This window comes from Alligator sinensis, unplaced genomic scaffold, assembly GCF_000455745.1.
Source record: "Alligator sinensis unplaced genomic scaffold, ASM45574v1 scaffold119_2, whole genome shotgun sequence".
Lineage (NCBI taxonomy): Eukaryota > Metazoa > Chordata > Crocodylia > Alligatoridae > Alligator > Alligator sinensis.
In genome coordinates this window covers 217,695-239,951 of record NW_005842242.1, presented here as the reverse complement: position 1 = coordinate 239,951, position 22,257 = coordinate 217,695, and the positions used below count along the sequence as shown (strand labels likewise).

The 22,257-nt window shown below is 44.4% G+C and overlaps 2 protein-coding genes across 2 annotated transcripts in view; one reads left to right on the top strand and one right to left on the bottom strand.

Annotated features, from left to right (window-relative positions):
* BCO1 (beta-carotene oxygenase 1) overlaps positions 1-22,257 on the bottom strand; it is an 89,529-nt gene that overhangs the window by 55,596 nt on the left and 11,676 nt on the right. The window contains exon 2 of the mRNA XM_025208647.1: positions 5,934-6,092. The gene's annotated coding sequence lies outside the window, so the exon portion shown is untranslated. The remainder of the gene's footprint in view (positions 1-5,933; positions 6,093-22,257) is intronic.
* PKD1L2 (polycystin 1 like 2) overlaps positions 1-22,257 on the top strand; it is a 30,991-nt gene that overhangs the window by 2,461 nt on the left and 6,273 nt on the right. The window contains exons 3-24 of the mRNA XM_025208646.1: positions 1,057-1,239; positions 4,044-4,168; positions 4,996-5,122; positions 5,556-5,690; positions 6,418-6,643; positions 7,130-7,323; positions 7,764-7,994; positions 8,703-8,804; positions 9,397-9,575; positions 9,732-9,878; positions 10,448-10,647; positions 10,817-11,043; positions 11,908-12,124; positions 12,777-12,998; positions 13,817-14,019; positions 14,412-14,508; positions 15,990-16,130; positions 16,870-17,055; positions 17,904-18,231; positions 19,253-19,386; positions 20,853-20,980; positions 21,393-21,553. Of these exons, the coding sequence (XP_025064431.1) occupies positions 1,057-1,239; positions 4,044-4,168; positions 4,996-5,122; positions 5,556-5,690; positions 6,418-6,643; positions 7,130-7,323; positions 7,764-7,994; positions 8,703-8,804; positions 9,397-9,575; positions 9,732-9,878; positions 10,448-10,647; positions 10,817-11,043; positions 11,908-12,124; positions 12,777-12,998; positions 13,817-14,019; positions 14,412-14,508; positions 15,990-16,130; positions 16,870-17,055; positions 17,904-18,231; positions 19,253-19,386; positions 20,853-20,980; positions 21,393-21,553 (3,893 nt within the window). The remainder of the gene's footprint in view (positions 1-1,056; positions 1,240-4,043; positions 4,169-4,995; positions 5,123-5,555; positions 5,691-6,417; positions 6,644-7,129; positions 7,324-7,763; positions 7,995-8,702; positions 8,805-9,396; positions 9,576-9,731; positions 9,879-10,447; positions 10,648-10,816; positions 11,044-11,907; positions 12,125-12,776; positions 12,999-13,816; positions 14,020-14,411; positions 14,509-15,989; positions 16,131-16,869; positions 17,056-17,903; positions 18,232-19,252; positions 19,387-20,852; positions 20,981-21,392; positions 21,554-22,257) is intronic.

Sequence of the window (22,257 nt, the reverse complement as noted above, 5' to 3'; positions counted from 1 at the left end):
ACAACAGCTCTGCTGCAGGCAGCTTCCCCAGGACACTGGCAATTAAATATGTGATCCCCTGATTCGTGCCAGATAACTGTGGGATGTTTCAGCACTGGGTGAATGGCCGCCTCCATATGACAAAAACATTGCTTTGTTTCATCAGGAGAAGCTCAAGACTGAGCTTAGTGGGGAATGGGCACAGGCTGGGCAGAGTAGGGAAATGTGCACAGCTTTTTGACAGGCTCCAACAGGGTAATTACTACTTGGCTTTCATGAACACAGAGTAATCGATGGCCACATTTATGCATTAAAGGAAATGGCAAATACACTTCCACCTTCAGCCTTTAGCCCTGTGCCTGGATCCAGGCAGTGTTTGTTAAGAAGCCAATGAGTTTCATAGAGAATAATGCTGGAACGTGTTTACATGTGCTTGACAATGCAGTTCCTAGCTCATTGCCTGGTAGGATTATTTAATCTGTCCACCTGGGTCCTGTTACCTTAATGTCTAAACTCCGTGTTGCTGGCCAAGGCCTCGGACCTGCACCACCAAGTCAGAGTTTTGTCAGCAAGGAAAGGGTGGCATCCTATTCCCAAGTAACTGCATAAGAAACCATGTTAGAGTGTTACTGTTTCTTCACTGTTTAGACTATACAGTCAGATCTGACATGTGCTAGGCATCTCCCATTGTCATTTGTGACCATGGAAATTTTGCTCTTATGGGCATTACTTATCATGTTTCAGGACTGAATTTATAAGGCCAGGTTGTAATACATTTCATCACACTGGAGGGTTGCCTAGATTGTAAGCTGTTCATAACAGGGAATGCACTTTTTTTCTGTGTTGGTACCATGCCTACCACTGTGGAGTCCAGGCACAAGACCAGGCTTAAGATGCTTCCATAATATGATTAGGAATGCTTTTGTCCACAAATAGTCCCACTAGACTATTCATGTCATGAGGTCTGGGCCAAACTAAACACAGCAACTGCCCATGCAGTTCTTTATTACCATGTTAACCTCTATCACCTTTTAAATACAGACACACAGAAATAAACACTATTTATTCCCTGTCCAGGTAGAAGCCAGCAACACGCTAAAAGATGTCAGTGAATCCCTGCTTAGGGTGAACATGGAGGACAGTGAGGATGACCAGAAGCGGAAGGAAGCAGCCAGCTACCTATTTAATGCAGTTAGCAATGTGCTGGAAGCGTCTGTCCATAACAGGACTGGGGCTACATCACCACCGGAGGCTGAAAAGGTGCTTCCTGCTTGGTTCAGCTTCTAATGAACTGTGTGTGAGCACCTGCTTGGGCTGGAGGTTGGCAGATAAAAGCTTTTCTTCCTGAGATGTGTTCTAAAGTGGCATAGGTGATGGCCCAGTGGGGCATGACTAATATAATGGGATTTTCACAGAATATCCAGGTAAGTCCCCTCTGGGAAACAATAACAGCCTCTTAAAGCTTGTGATGCTGGACACCGGACTGGACAGAGCTCTGGAGAACGTGGTGTAACACGTGGAAGGGACCGTGCTGTCTGCCCCAGGTAGACTTAGGTTACTAGGATTTCTCCCTCTGGAACTCCCTCCCTCTCTGATGGACCAGACCATAGCCTGAGGAATTGTATGGGTCAGCACCATTAAGGATTTGGCCCTACTGACCTCAAGCCCAAAATCATTTCCTGTGTTATTGTCCTCAGCCCTTCTTAAACAAGCTGCATGAAGCTTTCTGCTGTCCCCTCATATTTGTTGGTGAATTATTGCAAATGTTTCTGTATGCTTCTCATGCTCGTGCATTTTACTGCTGTAAGTGTGAGCAAGGGTTACTATTGATCTACTTTGAAAGGAACAATTATGAATGCTTTATATCTTGATCCTAGCCCCAGTTTTGACACTGGTAAGCTCTGTCATTTTGGGCAATTTCATCTATACTCTGTAGACTGAAGCTTTTCAGCTTGTAATAGTCAACACCCATGGGCAGGGTTGCCAACCCAAGACAATTTTCACTGACAATCTGAAAACGTTTTACTGACAATCAAACTATTTACTGGCATATGTTTTACATCATGTAAATGTAACCCTTCTGCCAGGCCCTGGACAAGAGGTGGGTTCATATTTAGAGGTTTAACACCAACCATTGTAGAAAAGTTTGGTTTTCACTAAAAGTTTGCAGATTATGAGCAAAAAAAAAAAATTCTTGGGTTGGCAAGCCAGCTTGACTGCAGCAATGTTTTCACACCATGCTGTCCCCACCTCAGGGTCCCCTACTCACTCTAGCACCCTGATGCCCCCAGTCACACACCACCCTGTGTTGCCCCCTCCTCTGTCTCAGTGTGGACAACCAAAGAAGAAATAATGTCTGTCTGCCTGCTGCACAGCAGTGTTACAGGCAGGTGACAGGATGCAGAAGCAGCACATGGCTCCGGGAAGTAGTTACAAAGCCCTGCAAGAATGCTCCCTGTTGTGCTGCGCTCCTGCTCAGACATCAGATGGTGCTGCTCGGTCTGTCTATCCATCTCACTGTTTCAGACTTTATGGACAGGCATTTTAGCCTGGTTTTTTTTACAGACTGTCTGTAAATTTACAGTTGGTAACACTGTTCATACAGTCAGAGAGAAATAAGGCTGGAAGGGACCTCCAGAGGTCATCTAATCAAACCTCCCGCTTGAGACAGGATCATCCCTATCCAAACCACCCCATAAAACCATGATCTAAACTCTACATAAGACTACCCTCAGCCCTTATGCAATATAACCCTAACACCCTAACCTGCCACAGGTAAAGCAGGGGAACCAGAGCAGCCAATGTCCTGCTTCTAGAAAATGTCAGTATATGCTCAAGAGGTCCTGGGTAGACAGGACCGTGCCCCCTGCTGCACAGGAAGGCAAAAACCCCCAGCCTGTACCCATCTGACCATCAGGTAAAATTCCTTCCTGGCCCCAAATATGGTAATTGGTTTGACCCTAAGTGGAGGGGCAAGACCATCTAGTCTGGATCTTCCAGCTTTGCCCCTAGCAGGAGAGTTGATACACCCCAGTTGAAGTCCCCAGCCTTAGCTGTAGCCAATGCCCAATGCCTCTGGGGAGACTTAAAAACACTGACACATATAGCAGAACTGGCTTGACATTTTATGTTTGGCTGCATTGTTCTTCCAGCAGATGTCCAGAAAATTGAAGTCTCCCATCAGTATCATCCCATAGCTTTTAGATAGATTTGTCACCTGCTTGAAGAGTGCCTGATTAAGTGGCCTATACTAAATCCCCACCATTATATTAATACCTTTCATCTTCATCCAAATGCATTCTGCTTTGCCTTCTTCCTCCTGAACCAGGGAACAAGTGTATGTGTTTTGACATACAGGGTAACACCATCACTTTTTCTCCCAACCCTGTCCTTCCAAAACAGAGTGTAACCCTTGATGTTCATATTCCAGTTGTAAGAGCTGTCCCACTGGGTCTCAGTGGTATCTGTCAGATCATAAAATGGGTGTCTTAAAGGGCAAACAATCAGGCCTTTAAAAACTGTTTAAGCATAGAGATGAAGCACAAAGAACTCCCACCAAAGCCAGGGAAATAAACGACTGCTCACATTTGATGGATTAAAGGCACCAAGTGCTAACATTATTGTAAGATTTCATTCATTTACTTTATTTATTGCCATCAGAAAAACCACAGATGTGGTCCACAGCAAAGCACTGTTGATGCACTTCATAATTGCTTTAACATTCATTGGATTACGTCTTGCTTTACCCTGTTCCCCATAACCACAGTATCTGAACACCTGAGGCTTCATTTCTTCCTTCTCACCTAATAGTTTCCCAATCTTTGGCAGACAATAAGGTTTGTTATTTACTGCGTATAATCATGATATTGCTTATTGCAGTTATCTTCTCTGAGGTTAACATGATTATGGCTGTCTGCTGGCTTCAAAAGAAGCACTGAAAATTTGAATGGAGAAAAAGACAGCTCATTAAGAGAATAAAATAAGATAAAAGAGAGGATGTGTTTCTCATTCTGTAATAACAACAAATGTGTTGCCAAAGGTTTCCTTCCCTCATCCTTTTTCAGAGTTTGGTGTCACACAAGCTGTTGAACACAGTTGAAAATCTGCAGAGCGCCTTCCTGTTTGGGAAGCTACCAGACGATGACCCTGTGGTTCTGGCTACTCCCTCTATGGCAATGTACATAAACAGGTAACCATCAGCACATTTCAGAGGTGTTTCTACACACTAGACATTGTTGATATTTTCCTGGATGAAGATTAGATAACATCCTCATTAAACTGAGTCATCCCCAAATACTACAGAGATGGCAGCATCTCCATACAAGCCGTGAAATGTAATCAGTTATCCATTGTAAGGAGATTTTTAATTCACCTAATTCAGAAGGCTATTGTGGAAGTCCTTGTATACAGTCTTTGGGCAGAGAATGATTTTTGGGATTATATAGATCAGGCAAACACCTGCTTAAATGTGATGGTAGGTGGAAAAAACTTGTTCTGTCAAGTTCATTTATTCTTTTTCCAGTGTTGCTGATGCTGCTGTAGGTACGGAGCTGTAAACAGGGTTGCACAGATGAAATGGGATAATGAGGAACTTGTAGAGAATTCTTCAGTCTCCAGAAAATCATCCAGTTGCAGTTGGTTGCCCAGTTCATGCAGTTGCAACAACTACTAATAGGAGTTGGGCATTTGTTCATACACATGGCTAAATAGATACATTTGCACATACAAATACCCTTCAAACATGCAAATTGAACATGAATATTTAAAAAATCCTTCCCTGTAATCGTTCTTCACTAGTGGTGTCTGGAATGCTATAGCAAGCAAAGGGGTGTAGGTAATCTATTAAGTATCTGCCAATGGTATTCACCAACGAACTTTTACTTCCAATTTTTTTTCCTTTGCAAATAAAATAAATTATTTCTTAGAAATTCTCCACTGTGCGATTCACATACTATTGTCTTTGTCTCTGTCTCTTCATATTGTCCTTGTGTATGTGTGACCCGAATTCTGGGATAGGTTACAGACAGACAGCATGGATGGTACATCCATTCGTGTCTCCAGTTACACCTCTGCCAGCTTTACTCTGCCATCTGCCTCTTCCCTAAGTGTCTCAGGAGATGATGATGACACTCTGGATTTAAGGGCAAGTGACCAACTTTTCCTCTAACTTGACTTGTTCTATCAATTTATTCTCTTGGTCTAATGACTCTAGACCCTTTTCTGTTTCCACACATGTCACACACTGAACATACACTGAGTGGCATATCAGGAATGACACCAAATTCTCTTGTAATTGTGTCAGATCATAGGAGCTTTATCCTTTGCTGTAATGTATATGCAAGCTGAAAGGCACTGGGGTGAGGATCGGTCACAGATTAGGGCTTGGGCATGGCCCATTTAAAGCTAAGGGGAAGTGTCAAATATGGATTTAAGTTTGAATTTCCCTGGAGTTTGGGGTTGTCTGAATCTAAGACTGGGAGCTGAGCTCATTGCTGATCTACTGGAAATGTAAATAGTTTATATATAATAAAACTTAGTACAGCCCAATACTTATTGTTGTTAATGCCTTGCTGTAGATGGTGAGCTTTGCAGTGAATCCCTTTGTATCAAGTGATACCAGCCTTGAAATCACTGGAGCTGTGGGAGGCCTAAGTCTTACAAGCTCGAATGGACTGGTCATACCAGTCAATGACCTTACTGAAAACATTGAGGTAATATCAGTCTTTAGTCTCTCTCTTTTTCTCTCTTAGTGTGAGCTAAAGTCTTCCTTGCTTACTGATGGTCACTTTATAAATGTCAGTTGTATTATCATCATCATTATTCTCTGTGAAATCTCTAATAAGCAAATTTGGTGGCCAAATGGTAACCTGTTCATTGCCAGCACACAACAAAACCTTGGTGCATATATGGACTAGGAAAGAATCTGATTTCCAAGGTAAATACAATGGACTTACCTTTCATGAGGACCATTACAACAGATATGACATTCTATTTGTTCGTTCAAGGGATTCCAGGCTTTTCTTTGTCCATCAAAATATAAATGAATAAGAAGTAAAAAAATTGTGTCGGTGAATCCTCAAAGTAATGGAAGATGATTTGAAACTGTGGTTACCCTGAAACAAAACATGGCGTTTTAAGTTCATTATCCCAAAGTTTTACAACCATATTATAATCTCAAGGCTAGTCCAAATGTGCACCAAGAGATAAATCATAATAGAGGAGATATGGACTATTCAGAACTTTGTTTAAACATCATGCAAATTACAGTGAAGCAGACATGCATTAGATGTCCCCTGGAATGGATTTTCTTGACTATGCTTTCCTCTCTGTATGTTCTGGAAGCAGAAATTATGTGCCCTGCACATATTGTACTAATGTGCAATAGGATCAAACCATGGTTATAATTTTTTCAGGATGCGTTTTTCTGTTTACATGTAGATAATGCTACCAAGGCTTCCAGCAATTCAGGAAGACAGGAGCCTTCTGAATCTGGGCAATTTTAGTGCTTTCCAAGTCAATATTACCTCTGAAAATACATCTCTAGTGGTCCACCTAGAACCTGAACAGGCTATTCCACTCGTTCTCTACTTAGGATATGGCTATTGTCCAAATGAGACTAACTATGATATGAAAACTCATCTGCCCCATACGAAAATGACTGGAGGTAAGATTATTTGTCAATGACCTTTAATCTGGGATGCTCAGATCAAGTCTATAGAGTACTGACCGCCTTTAACCCCTGTTTCTCAATGGAAGTTCACCATGGAAGTGTTCACCATGAACTCTTAATCGTTAGATTATATGAGGTTATCACCCACATTTTGTACTGGATTAGTGCACGTGCAAATTCTAGGGATGAGCCAAAGCCTTACAGTTTGGATGTGCCATTAGATATACACTATTTCAGGGTCTGAAAGAGTTTCAGTCCATGTCCTGGGTCAGGCCATCCCTGCAAAACCTGTGCAGCAATAGAAGCAATGAATGGGTGGTTTGAGAAAAGGATTGCTGAAAGTTAACACTAATAGGTATTTTGAAGCCTGTCCTATTATTATGTTTAGCTCCTATACCTGATTTTCTACAACGCAGCAGGTTATTTCTGAAACAAATACTTTGTATTGCATTGATTGTAACTAAACTATTTCTGTTCAAGATATGTCAAGTACCTGGGTTCTCAGCCCAGAAGAACTCACTTTTGGAGAAGGGACTTACTATTTTTTGGTGAAACAAGACATGGAAATGGATTCTGCAGCTGGTAGTGATTTAACTGTAGCAGTCACTTGCTTTGTATCCCAGTGCGTGTTCTGGGATGAGCTTCAGGGGAACTGGAATAGCTATGGGTGCCATGTGAGTAGAGAAAAGCACACATTGATTTTAATGATCTTTCCACAGTATGTTTCAAAGCCAATCTGGACAACAAGCAAATGTAGTAAAATGAGTACATAAGATTTACTGGTGTCCAAATAACATAGTGACATAAGACCACTTTGAGATGGAAACTCAGGCTTGTTCAGTAAAAAGGAGAAGCAAACAATTCTTATTTTTCTCAGGGTGGGGACGGGAGGGTGGGGTCAGATTACAGTTAGTGCCATAATCCCCACTTCCTCCCCACTTCCTCCACTTAGAATCATGACACTGTGCTGGAACTGAAAGGATTTGCTTGCGTATAACAGTCCCCCTGCACTAGCTTACAAGCCTCGCTGCTCCTGTAGCTTGCTGGGCAAGTAAGCAACACTTTGAAGCCAAACATCAAGATATGATCACCAAGACAGTTCTTTGCCTTTTAGGTAGGACCAAAAACAACCCCCATCAGTACCCAGTGCCTTTGCAACCACCTCACTTTCTTTGGGAGCTCCTTCTTTGTCACACCCAATGCCATTGATGTCAGCAAAACGGTAGAGCTGTTTGGCACTTTTGTGGACAACCCTGTGGTTGTGACGACTGTGGGCTGTATCTTTTTGGTCTATGTGCTAGTGCTTATATGGGCTCGAAGAAAAGACATCCAGGATAATGCCAAGGTAAGCCTTCTACTACTAGAGATTTGGTGCAATTGGATTTTTGTTTGGCCTCCTATGCCGTGGCCTCATTGTTACAGAGAGCAGTAGGTCCCTCATTGTCCCTACTGGGTAATTCAGATGGCATGTGTCATCATCAGTGTGTTTTCTGCAATATTAATGAGGAAGCAAGAGCATAATTTTCAGTTAATTGCCTTTAGCATATGGTGACAAAAATATAGCAGGTAAGACTGAATTTCAGGTGTGATTGAATTTAGTTTGTGACTCAGAGGGTCCTCATGCTCTGCCCATTTTCATGTCACTCTCTAGTCTGCTTCTAGACATAAGAAAAAAAAAGAATTTATTTCATTTGAAAAATGTTGCAAGAAATGTTGTATATGTTTAAATTGTTCACAGGAAGCTCACAGGGTTTTTTGATTGGGGGGGAGGGTTCAATGAAAAATTAAATGTTCTTCAGAAAGCTAGAAGATTTTTATGATAAATGTCATGTTGTTGAAAGCCCAGTTTTCCACTGAAAACATCTGGCTGAAAAGTCTGCCACTGGCCCTTCCTCCTGCCTGTTGGCTGTGTACTTCCTGTTGGGCACCTGCAGTGCCCATAAAAAGACACCCCCACATGGACTGGAAGGCAGCTCTGTTCCCAGCACTGCTACTGTTTTAGCAGCTGTGTCCATCCCCTCCCCATCCACCCCAGCATTGCATCTTTCTCCAGGTGAAGATCACGGTGCTGGAGGACAATGACCGTTTTGCTCAGTATCGTTATCTTGTGACAGTTTTTACCGGGCACCGTCGAGGGGCAGCCACAACTTCCAAGGTACTCTTGAAGTTAGAGCCACAATTGTGTCTTTTGTGTGTTTATCAGACCGCTGGCTTGTTCAGCTCTAGGTTAACAGACGGTGTCATTTGCAATCCTGATGTCTAAGGGAGGGGATAAGTGCCGTGACAAAGGGATAGAGAGGCAACACTGGGTCACAGGGGCACACTGGGTCTAATGTTAGCCAACCAGGGTATGAGAAGGACCCACATCATGGGAAGATCCATGAAGGAAAAGCCATTAGTACCTGTTACCTCTATCATCTAACTCATTTTGCAGCTAAGCAGTGCCAGAATGAGTTGGGCTCCTCTACAGACTGAAGTCTGTAATAACTGTTCTATCTGCTTGCTGGCTGTTGTTCAGCTACGTTTGGTCTGTGGGGATTTTGCCATGAGCCCCTTGGCCACTATGTACCAGCTTCTGAGCACCCCCGCTGTTGGCTTTTACTACTGTGGGCAGTTGCTATATACATCAGTGAGAACTGCCAGACTAGGATACTCGGATGTGGCCCTGTGCACACATAAAATACTGGTATCCAAGCCATGAATAGAAATTAATAGTTATATACCCATGTGAACTGCACCTCTTTCAGGTGACTCTCACCCTATATGGCCTGGAAGGAGAGAGTGAGCCCCATCACCTAATGGACCCAGACACATTGGTCTTCGAGCGTGGTGGAGTGGATGTTTTCCTGCTCTGTACTCTGTTCCCTCTTGGGGAACTGCAGCGTATCAGGCTGTGGCATGATAATTCAGGAAACAGCCCATCCTGGTAAGCATGGGACTGAATTACCTAGGTAATGATAATACATTATGCTGAGGGGCTCAGGGCAGGATGCTGACTGCGGCATTTGCATGGAGTAGCACTGTCCGTGTATCAAATTCCCTCCTGACTTCCCTCTCCACGTCCCTTATGTGTCTTCTGCAGGTATGTGAATCGCGTGCTGGTCCATGACCTGGCTCGGGATCAGAAATGGTATTTTCTCTGCAACTCTTGGTTGGCCATTGATGTTGGGGAATGTGTCCTGGACAAAGTATTCCCAGTAGCTACTGAACAGGACATGAAGCAATTCAGGTAACTTCTCTTGTCTGACACTCCAACTTCTGGATGGCAGGAGTCAGTTTGAGTAAGAAGGAATGCAAAAAGGCTCTTGTGCTCACACCACTGAAGTGAGTGGGGTCTTTCCAGGACTCCCATCCAGGACAAGAGGGAAGACAGCTTAGCTGATCTGATTCTTAAAATGTGCCGTTACTGCACAGAAATTGATGGATGGGAGAAAGATAGTTTGACAAACCCAGTTCAAACCCCTGCTCCCCTGCTTTAATACAGTTTCCTTGACAGATGGACAGACATAGCTTTTGATTTGTTTTGTCCTCACCCTGAGGCTACAGACCACTGGGAGCTCCATTTCAGCCACTGTAAAAGGCAGTGGCCCTGTGGATGCCTCATGGGTACCCCTGCTGTTCCCAGTGCCAACACAACTGTCTCACACCACCCCGATGAGGTCTGGTATTATCTCACTTTTCTACTCCTGTCTCACAACAGTGCCTACAGGCATGAGCCTGGGTGGGCTGCACTCTGCTCTGTCTCGTCCCTCTTCCCTCTCTAAGTGCTGCCTTGCCTCCCCTCTTGTTCTTCCCCAGTAACCTGTTCTTCATGAAGACCTCAAAGGGCTTCCGCGATGGACACATCTGGTACTCAATCTTCAGCCGTTCCCCACGGAGCTGCTTCACGCGAGCCCAGAGGGTATCATGCTGCTTCTCCCTGCTTCTCTGCACCATGCTGACAAGCATCATGTTCTGGGGGGTGCCCAAGGATCCAGCTGAGCAGAAGATGGACCTAGGTATCCACCCAAATCCTGGCTTGGTTTTTCTAGGGAGAGGGTGGAGGCAAGAAGCAGGTTTCCAGGGATTGAAGAGGGGAGGCCTTTCCATGGGGGAGAAGCTCAAGGTCTGAAGGCTCCTCCTTGCTTTAGGGTCAGTTTACCCTTTCTCTCTGCTTGACCCTGGCAGGCAAAATCGAGTTCACATGGCAGGAGGTGATGATTGGCTTTGAGAGCTCCCTCCTCATGTTCCCCATCAACCTGCTCATCGTGCAGATCTTCAGGAACACCCGGCCCCGGCCAGCCCAGCAGCAGAAGGAGAAGAAACCAGGGAAAAGTGGTCGAGTGTCTCCTAGCCTTCCCCCACCACCTCAAGCCATGCAGAGTATCTCACTCACTCCAGAGGCTGTGATAAAGGCAAGTCTCCCTGCTTGCTGGATGCAACAGGGGACAGTAGGATGACCTGCACTGCCCTCTGCTGGCATCAGTAGGAATTCTGGTTTCACTAAGCGTGGCAGTAAAGCAGTATTTTGTCCTGGGTTGAGGGATGCATCATACCTCCTTCAGTAATAAGCATTTTCCCCCTTCAAGGTAGAACTTTGCACTGCCCTCAGTAAGGTCTGCCCACGCATCTCCCCAGGCAGAATTTGGCCCTTATACATTTTTCTGAAAACACTGTGGTCAGCGGTCACCATCTAATATCAAGGACACGACCAAGTTAAAGGGTAGACAAGGTTCTTTGGGTAAATGTGATATCTTCTATTAGACCAACTAAATAGTTGGAAAAATTGTTCTTTGCAAGCTTTTTGGGTACAAACACCCTTCTTCAGCCAGAGGGAGAGTCCACCCTCTGCCTGAAGAAGGGTATTTGTACCCAAAAGCTTGCAAAGAATAATTTCTCCAACTATTTAGTTGGTCTAATAAATACCACATTTACCCAAAGAACCTTATCTACCTATATCCTTAAACCAACATGGCTACAACCAACACCCCCAAGTTAAAAGGTGACATTTATTCCCATAACTCCCCATCCCAGACAAACTGGATGTATTTTTACATCCTAACATTTTGTCCTGTTGGACTCAGTAAAATGAGCCTGTCAGACCAAGATAGTCCCATGATGGTATTTAACCCTGTAGGAGGGCCTTAATGCCCTATCCAAACTGGGGGGCAGACCCCACCAGAGGTGACACATGTGAGTAAAGCTTACCCAGGTTTCACACTACTTCAGCACAAGTACCAGTCACAAGGGTACTGTCATGCTCTTGCTATGTCTTTCAGGATATTAAGAGAATTGCCAATTCACTGTTCAAAACACTGAAGACTCCACTACCCTCTTCAGAAACAGTGCTGGGAAAATCTGCTGACATCAACCTGCTTTTGGCTTTGGTCGAGGATATCATCTGCCAGCAGAACCAAGCTGGGCGAGAGTTTTACGACGAGAGTAAGAAGAAGGATGATCCTATCATCATTACATTAGGCTCTGTGGATATCCAAGGTAAAACAGCAGATAGCGACAACCTTGCTGTGAGCAAAGCTAGTGGCAACTGCCACATAGGCTAAGCTATCTCCTATTTCATTTTGACTTAAAGGCAGTTCATAAAGTCAGTTTCCTTTGGTGAAAGGGGTCTTTCTGCTTTCTGTTCTTTGCAAAGAATCGACATCTATCAAGAAGCTCAAGTTCCATCATAGTGTTGGTCTTTGGGCTGACTGCCTCTCCTTCCTCTACCTGTGGGGTCATCCTTTCCCATTCTGCTCTTAACTTAGGGCTTGACTTGGCCTGAAGAGCTCACATTACTGAACATTATGCTGTGAGTGGTGCCAGACTGATGTCTGAGGTTACTAGGGGTTTTTTCAGTGGATTTGAGAAGTTACATGCTGTACGAGTAACTTTTGACCAATGATACTTGGTCTAAATCTTGGGGCTGTTGTCAGAAAATATCTCTTGCCAGGTATTACAGACTGCTTTTGTAACATTACTGGCATACCACTATCAAAACTAGATTATAAGTATTCATGTCCACCTTAGATATTCATGTTTTTATGGCTCGAGAGCTTATGAATCCTAGACCCTGGTTCATATTGAGCAGTATTATTGTACTCCATGATTGCCCTCACTCTTTTTCTTTCTTTTTTTCTGTTCCCTGGAGAAAAAACAAGAAGTCCCACCCCAGAGAAAGGGATGACGGACCGACTGAAACACAACGATTATAACCGCTACTTGTACATGCAGCTCCAGCATGTAGAGATGGAGCTGGAATTGCTGGAACCTTACAAATTTCAGAAGCCTCAGAGTTACACCCAGGCTGTAAGGCAGGTCCAGCACATGAAAAGCCTGCTAGAAAGTCAAATCTGCTCTTCAGGCTCCATCAGTGAGAGGTAACACAGTCACCAGTATAAGCAGATTTATGTCTCCAGTTTACATCTGGTTAGTAGTGACAAAAGGTCACTGTTCTCTGATGCTTTCTTGATAATGTCATAACTGCTCGTGGTGGTACACAAGGAAATGTCAGTAGAATGTAGGGTACCTACAGGAGAAGCAGTGATAAATCGTTGCTCTTGATCATTTGTTCATACATTTATGCTTTCAAAGCGAAATGGTACAATAGGGTAGCATGACAGTGAAACACACCAAGAACAAGTTCTGTGCTCCAAAGTGCTCAAGGGTCTTTAAACAAATGAATGCATGGAAAGCTATTAGAAAACAACAGAGACAGAAATAGATCAGAACCACCTGATAACTTAAGCAGGGAGTATTAGAAAATATAACAAGACTTTCTCTTTGGCTCTGAGCTCATTTGTACATGGGCACCCAAGAATACAAAGCCCAAGTGTTGGGATGAGCCAGCTATTCAGCCTTCCTATTAGAAATCCTGTCATTTATGAGCATAAGTAGTAATACAGCTATAAAATTAGCTTTTGCGTTTAGCTGGTCCATATCTCTATGCCAATGATGTGTTCTTACATATTTCACTATCCACATGCGAGTTGCTTTGTTCTATGACTTAAAGTAAACTTAATAGTTTTTTGTTGTTTTTTTTTAAATCTGACTTTCCTGTCAGGTGTCTCTTGCCCTTGCTAAATCCAGAACTAGCTGGTTTTGTGATCTGTTTTTTCTCTCACTGCAGAAGTGACATTCTGCCTGTTGGTTGACTCTCTAGGTGTTCCCCTACTCCAAGTTTCTCTGGAGATGGCAAGAAAGTTTCCTCTTCCAAAGGGCTGCCATGGTGGTTTGTTTTCATAGGCTGGTTCCTTATAGTTGCCACCAGTGGAGTGTCTGGTTTCTTCACCATGCTCTATGGGCTGCATTACGGCAAGGAGAACTCAATCAAGTGGCTGATCTCCATGGCCATCTCCTTCTTTGAGAGCCTTTTCATCACCCAACCCTTAAAAGTAAGGTCACTATAAACACTAACTAAGGAGTGGCTCATCCTGCAGTTCTTTCACATGTGTCACTGGCATTGCCACGGGTGGGAGTTTTGCATGCAGGGCTACAGAGCCAGGCTCTTGAATCACAAGATCCTTCCCTGAAGACAGGGTCTGAATTACAACTGAGTTCCAGTGCTGTACCTCTTTACTGTCAGGAGTCAAGTTCCCTTATTCCACCCTAGTCTGCTTTGTCTTATTTTGATAGCCCCTGAGCTAATGGAAGTTCTGGGTGGGGAAGGAAACAAGCCAAGGGGAAGGGCAAAGCAAGTAAGTTGGCAAGAGAAGCAGCTAGAGGAGGAGGTCAGGACTTCATGAAGAATGAGCAGGCCCTGAATGCCTAACTATTGTCTCCCCAGGTGCTAGGATTTGCTGCTTTCTTTGCCCTGGTTCTGAAGAAGATGGAACAGGAAGATGAGGAGAACACAACCATTGACGGATCACTGTCTGCTCCAGGTAACTGTGTCAGGTACCAAATGCAAGGGGAACTGATTAATGAATGTGGAGTCAACTGGGACTTTCAAGTGCTTTATTCAGGGGCAGAGGCCTGACCCACAGGCCAGGACAGTACCTGGGCAGGGTAGACTATATATCATCTTTAAGTCTATGCCTAAGGAGTCACTGAGTTGTCAGCCAGCTGGGAAGTAAGGGGGCAGAAACAGTTTTCCCTTTGTGCAGTGGGTACTGCACCAACAGTCTCAGGAAGGGTATTTGGCACGTTGGGTTTCAGTACTGGACTGGATGTCAGTCAGGCCTCCCTGTTTCTTTCTGAAGTACAGATCCTGCTGCCTGCATTCGCAACCCCACCCCTGCCATGGGCAGGCCTTTCCCCAGTGTCCTGGCATCTGTTTTTATCTTTCTTTTCATCTGAGCCGTTCTTTCCCTTCACACCACCACGAGTGTTTAATCATTCATGATCCTTGCTATTGGTAGCCTGTCTGAGCTAACACCCCCTGTCCTGTTCCAGTCCTAGCTAGTGGGTAAGTTTCTGTTATTTTCCACTTCTGGATGCACAGCCTCTCTGCTAGGCTCAGTTATCCCTGTATGATTGTGGGTATCGCTGTGTGGGGGTGTCCAGGATCCAGCCGCAAGGCGGATTCCCCAGCGGGTGTAATGGTTTCATTAGCTACAGTGGCACTGCGGTAATCGACACATGCCAAGAATCTGCCCCGTGTGTCTTTATTATTTACTACCAGGGAGGAGTGCAGCGTGTGCGTGCTGGGGCTGTGGAGGGAGGGCAGAGAGCACAGGTACTGAAGGCACGCGCTCAGTGGCAGTAATGTCCTGTGTGGCAATAGGTTGCTCCTGGTCCTGCTGGTAACGCTCACTTGCTAGACTGACAGGGTACCCTGACTCTCCCCATAGCAGGGGAAGCCCCACAAGCCCCCCTGGGGGTGACTTAGTTGATGGGGGCAGTTGTTGCTGAAATCTGTCTTTCCCCCCTCTCCTCCCACCTCTTTGTCCCTTCCTGTCATCTCTTCCTTTTCTGCCTATTTTTTCTTAATTCTTTTCCTCCTCCTCAGTTTTTTGGGGGGTTTTTTTGCTGACTTTTCTCCCTCCCCTGGATTGTAGCTTGATTCCTCCACCTCTCACTGGAAGGATTCATAGTGATGAGGGTTGTAGGTCTCAGGGTCTGGGGCACCATTTGGTGCCACTCATGGCAGGGCTGAGGGCTGTGGGAACTGGGAAGAAACAAATGGGCTGTCAGGCTGCAGCATCAGCCTGTAGTGCTGCATGCAGTTGCTCCCCTGCCCCTTGATATAATCTGTACCTCCCTCCCTCCCTGCCCCTGGTATGCCTGCTTCATTTCCCTCAGACAAGGGAAACACCAGCACAACCTGAAAAAGCTTTCTTGAACCCAGGGGGATCTCTCAGAAGTGAAAAGCAGGGCTGAGAGGAGCTGCTGATGCTCTGGTTTCCTTTGCTCTGGCACACAGGTGACTCAAATCCTCTGTTTGGAGCCCGAAGGGACAGCAGAAGCAACATCTACCATCCCCCTCCCATGACAGACATTGAGAAAATGAAGAGGAATCACATCAAGGAGCAGAAAGCCTTTGCCTTAATCAGAGAGATACTGGGTCTGCAATCTGCCTGCACAGGAGCTGCTGGCTTTTACTGACATAGCTCTTTCATGTATTTTTAAATCAGTGCTAATATCATCCCGCTGGATCCCTAGGCTAGGAGCGGGGAGGCGGAGCTTCATCTTTACTCAGGCATTATAATGTGTAGACAGGCCACAAACGGTGTGATCACAGAGCATGGAGCTGACAGGAAGAAGGGAGATGAGGGAGCTAGCTGGAGACACAGGAGTCGCCAAGCTGGGTTAGGAGCATGGGGAGAATGAGGCTTGCCTGAATTTTAAAGAAACAGACCACAATAATGTGTATGTGTAGGGGAGGGGAGGTGGGGGAAGTACAAATTTACTTGTGGGAAGAGGGTGGGATCAAAAGAGCAGCTGGGGCTTCTTCCTCAAATCATCCATAGCTAAAGCCCTTGGCTTAGTCTTGCTGCATCTGAAAGCACGGCAAGAATCTGCCCCAGTCCCATTTACAACCTGAGTAATTCCTGGTATCCAACCAGCTTGCCCATTCTTTTTTAATTTACACCAGATTCAAACTGGTGCCCAAATATGATGTGGGGAACACACAGCAGCCTGGGTCTGCCTATGTAAAAGCATTTGCACTGAGCAGGTAATCCAGAGGGAGGAATCTTGCCAGGCATGTTCTTAGCCTAACAGTGCTAACAGCAGTAACTGTTATATCTGCCTTTACTGGGCAGGCAGGAGGAGTTCTGACTTCCCTGTGTTGCTCTTTCCAGCTTACTTGGGATTTCTATGGATGCTGTTGTTGGTTGCCTATGGACAGCGGGATCCCAATTCCTACTACTTGAACAAGCACATTGAGAACAGCTTTACAGATGGGTTTCGGGATGTCTACAGCTACCAGGACTTCTTCACATGGGCAAGAACTACCTTAGTCAACAATTTGTATGGCTCATATCAAGGTACAAAGATCTGATTTCATTGCACATTGTTTTGAGTTAGCATTCCTGGCTCTAATTTGCAAAGATTCTCTCTACAGATTTCCATGTATATTGAGCTGATGGGGTGCATACATTTGGGGTGACTTTAGATATCCCCATCCTAATGGTTTATATAAACTGATGTCATCCTTAGAGCAAGAATCATCCATAGCTCATGTCTCAGGTTCAGTCTTGCTCCTTTTGAACCCAGTGAAAGAATCTGCATTGACCTCAGTGGCTGACTGGTATCTAAATATATAAATGGGTATAATTGTAGCAATACATACCAAGCAGTAATACAACATTGGCTGAATTAATCTCTGATATTTCTCCACTGAAGACAGTGGACTGACCCCAGGTTAAATTTGGCTTGATATATTAACTACCTTCTTAAATGTAGTGCCCAAGTTCAGCAACTTATTTTAACACCACATCATTGGTATCCAGTTCTGTACTAGGATACATCCCTGGTAGTTCTGACATGAGCACCATCTCTCATCAGAACAGGGCAGGCTAGCCAGGTGGCACCAGGAGTTAGTGTTACTAACCAGCTCTGCCTCTAGGTGATCTGAGCTCACACCTTGGCCTAGACATGGAAAGTGAGCTTTGCAGCATCCCCTTGTTCTCCCTCTGGGCATATGCCCAAAACACATTTGGACAATTTTCCAGCATATGCTCAGGAATGTCTCTGGGATGTTGAAGCTCACAGTCAGAATTGTCTTACTGTGACCCGGTGGATGGAATACAGGAGTGGAACTCATAAGACCTGTAGTAAACATTTGGTGAATTGGTTATATCATTAACACCAATTCTTTATTTACTATACTTAGGGTTCATTACGGATGGCAACTCCAAGTTGGTGGGTAGTGCCCGAATCCGACAAGTTAGAGTGAAGGGGGACACCTGTCCCATTGCTCCCAAGCTGCAGCATTCAGTCCAAGAATGCCATGCTCCCTACTCTCTCCAGACAGAAGACACATCAGACTATGGAGAACGCTGGAACATCTCAGCCTTTGATAACTCCTCTGACTTCAGCTCTGCATGGCAGTATCAGAGCCAGTCCAAACTGAGAGGCCATCCCATCTGGGGCAAGGTTGCCAGCTACAGGGGAGGTGGATATGTGGTTCACTTGGGCACCGACCTTAAGAATGCAACCAGGTAGCTCTTTTATTGTGCTTGAGTTTCAGCTTTATTCACCTTTGCAATTATTATCTTCTTATTTTATATTACCGTTAACCAGAATCCAGTCCAGCCTTATAACCTGATTTTCTAAAATGGAACTAAGTGCCCTCACCTGGATTCCAGAGTTACACAAGCAAGTGTGACAAAATCATAAAAATGAAAAGATGGGAAAGAACTTCCTCCCAGTCAGTACAATGTTATTCCCTCTAGGGCACATTACAGTGTTGTGTTTAGTTTAGTTGTCATTGTTTAAAGCAGTGGGTTTTCTGCCTCTTCCCTTAACATACTGTTCTCCAGTTCAATAGGATGCAATGTTGGGAAATACCCTCCTCATTAAGAACTGTTTTGGTCAAGTCTAAGATTTCATTTCCTTCCTTAGTGTTTACACTTCAGATATTTGTAGGACAGTTGTTGTATCACTTTCCAGCCATTGTTATAGATGGGAGAGGCGTGAGATGTCCACTACTGGCAGTCCTCAACTGTGTCTGTGAACAACAGAGACTGCTTCCAGGAGTGAAGTAAGAGAAAAGGGAGGCTTTAAGAGACCCAAAATCTAGCAGACAAAAAACCTGACTGTAAAAGAGTAGGAAATTATGCCCTGCAGTGACAGAACCGAGGCCAGCTCTGTGCCTATTGATAAATTGTACATTGCTGGAGTTATCTACCTAGGACCTAGGTTTTGTTAAGTGAGGCTGGATAAGCACTTCAGGCAGTATCTTGGCTTCCACAGGCAAACAGGCTTCAGAGGCCACAAAAAGCACCTCATTTTGCCCTTGCCAAATTGTATGGTGTAGTCTAGAGACTAACACATATGCTTCCCTTTCTCACCTCCTGGATCTATGAATCAAGCATCCCTTGAAAGTCCCCATCTCTTGTCTGTGTTTTCTGCACGTGGCTTCCAAACGCTCCTACCATATTTGTAGTGCACGCATCTCATCAGCATTAAAAGATATTAGCCCACTGACCACCCCTCCTTCTCTTGTGCTCTCTTTGGCAGAATTCTCCAGTACCTCTTCAGCAACATCTGGCTGGATACCTTTACAAGAGCAGTGTTTATTGAATTTACAGTCTACAATGCCAATGTGAACCTGTTCTGCATTATTAGCTTGATGTTTGAAACTAATGCTTTAGGTGAGAGCCCATTCTCAGTCCCAGCACTTTGAGCTCCTGCACAGCAAAAGATGACAAGCAACGTGAGGTTTTCAAAAGAACCCAACAGTAGCTTAACACAGTTCCATTTAAAGTTAATGGGAGGAGAGTTGTAATGCTGAATGATTATAAATACTTTGGGAAATAGGCCTGTATCTGCCTGTACAGCTATACAGCACACTGGCTTCCAAAGTAATACAAACAAAGCATGTTGTGGCAGTTTTCTTCTAAAGAATGTGCTTTGCTGGAATGTAATTGTTCTGAGCTTTACAAAGTAGGAATTAGGCTCTTCTTAATAGTAGCCCCTATGCACAGCTACTTAATTCAGTATTGAACAGAATGGGCACATGATAGAATTTATCTTTTGCACCTTGCAATGCTGATTCTGGAAGATTAATAGCACACGACATGCAGTCCTCATAAATGAGAGTCAAAAAGGCTCTAGTACACAACACAGCTAAGCAAAAAATTGGGATCCTTGCTTGCATAAAATAGGGAAAGGTTTTCTTTGAATGGTGTCTAACATCACTTCAATCCCATTACTATAGCCTGCTAAAAGTGGGCTAAACCAGAAACTCATAACTGATTTCAGGGTGAGATTCTGAAATGAATCCCCCAGTCTTCTCCTGCTCTAAAGCTAAGTATAGACAGTCAAAAAGCCTGAGGCTGAACTGATTCAGTCTTCCCAGTTTAGTCTAAGCTGCATAGATTGAACCAGTAAGCAAGTGAACAGACATTTATTTTTTATTCTGGAAAGGCAGCCACCTGCATGCAGTAGCTCAGGCTAGAAGCCAGAGGGTGCTAAGGCACACCTCCCTGCTGGGCTGGAGCAGACCGCTTGAGCCAAGGCCAGACTGCCCACCCTGTGAGGTAGGTGGGGAGGGTTTGCCGGGAGGTACAAAGCATCCTGGGATTCTGGGGGACTGTGAGTTAACTTGAATCTGGAGGAGATCTGGGACCGAAATTCAGTAAACTGATTCAACTTAAATCAGTTAAGTCTGATGCTACATCCATTCAAGTTTGTCTTAAACTGGTTTTAGCCATTTTGAAAGCAGTTTATGTGCACTGAACATCTGTTGTGTTACAGATCTGAACTGTTTTCTGATCATTTATCCTGGTTTATGTGTAACTTCTGTCCCTAGCCTAGGAGCTTGAATTTTAGTTCAGTTTAGACATGGAGCTGCTGAAATTATACTATCCAAAGATGGTGATAATCTCAGTATAGGAGCTGACTGTGAAAGATTCCTGCCCTTCAGAGGATCATCTCAATCAAATCCAAACCTAGTCTGGATTTAGCTTTATACCAAATGTAATTGTGGTCTGGATATGAACATTTTGTCCCATCCCTGAATACTCTCACATATGATACTGGGAAAGTCAGTTTCTGATGAGAAGCAGAAAAGAAATGCTCCAAAGAGCATGAGACTGAATACAGCTTTGTTTTCCAGGGGCATTCTTCACACATGCAGAGCTGCAAAGCATCCGGCTGTATCCATACACAGATAGCCTACACATATTTGTTGTTGCAGCAGAAGTTATTTATTTCCTATTTGTTGTCTACTACATGGTAACACAGGTAAGACCCAGCAAGTCTCTTGTGCCCCAATTCTGATTTCACTACAAAGGTTTTAAGCCAGTGCAAGTCAAGTGACTTCAGGTGTGTTGCTCCTGACTCATGTCAGTATGAGGGCTAAATCAGAGGCTATTTCTTTATTAAATAAAAGACTGGAGAACCTGCTGTGAAGAAGGTAACTACAAAATAGTTGCCTCTTGCAGAGAAGCAATTCTCAATCCCAAATGAGGGGGTGAACTCTATACGGCTTCAGGAGAAGTGGGTAAGCTAAGGCAACACACCTTTTCAGAAAGGAAGGGAATAGTCTTTATTGAAAGAATGGTGCAGTGGTACATTTGTTTGCCCTTATCACTTTACATGGTCACACACTGATTCTTGCCAAAGACCATTACAACTGAAACTTCTTCTTTCACAGGGAAAGCTCATGAGGGCTCTGAAATGGAGGTATTTCTACAGCAAGTGGAACCTGCTAGAGCTGGCCATTATATTGATTAGTTGGAGTGCTCTATCAGTGTTTGTGAACCGGACAATCCTGGGGGCACGAGACATCAGCTACTATCAGGAGCACAAGGATGAGTAAATGTTTCATGACCCTGACTTACTTTGCTTTAGCCAGTCTCTCTTTTTTCCCCTTCAGTGCCACCACTGCCAAAGACAGGCACTCCCCAGGAATAGCAGCATTTTAGCTTGTGAATTGAGTAAGGATTTAGGTACATGTCAGCAATTAAATCTACCCTGATGAGGAAACCCCAGGGGGTAGCACACATCACCTCCCTCAACCTAGGAGATACCATCTCCTCCAAACTGGACTGCTTGCTGGTGCACATGCTATCTGTATCCCACTGCAGAGTAAATGCTTCTCTTACAGAGGACAGTTGTTTCAGAGTCCATGAAAATACTATACAGTGCTCTTTCTAGACAAGAAAGAGACAAGGAGCACATAAGAATCTAAGCAGAGTGGAAAAGGATCTTGTAGGCCTACACAAGTTTTAAGCACCTTTCTGGCAGGGTCTGTCACATATCAAAGCCATAAGCATAAATAAGATACTACCTTATGAAGGGCCAAAAACAAAATAGCAATATTGAGATATGTGACATATTTCATGTCAGCCAGGAATAAACATAACCCCTTTCTACCACAGCACGCAGCCTAGGAATCGCTCCCTTTCTTATCACTGACTTAGCACCCAACTCCCCTGCAGCATGTTCTTCTTATGGAAGCTGCAGGGAATTAGTGAATTTTGCACAGCTGGCCTGGCTCTAATTCCCTACCCACCTGA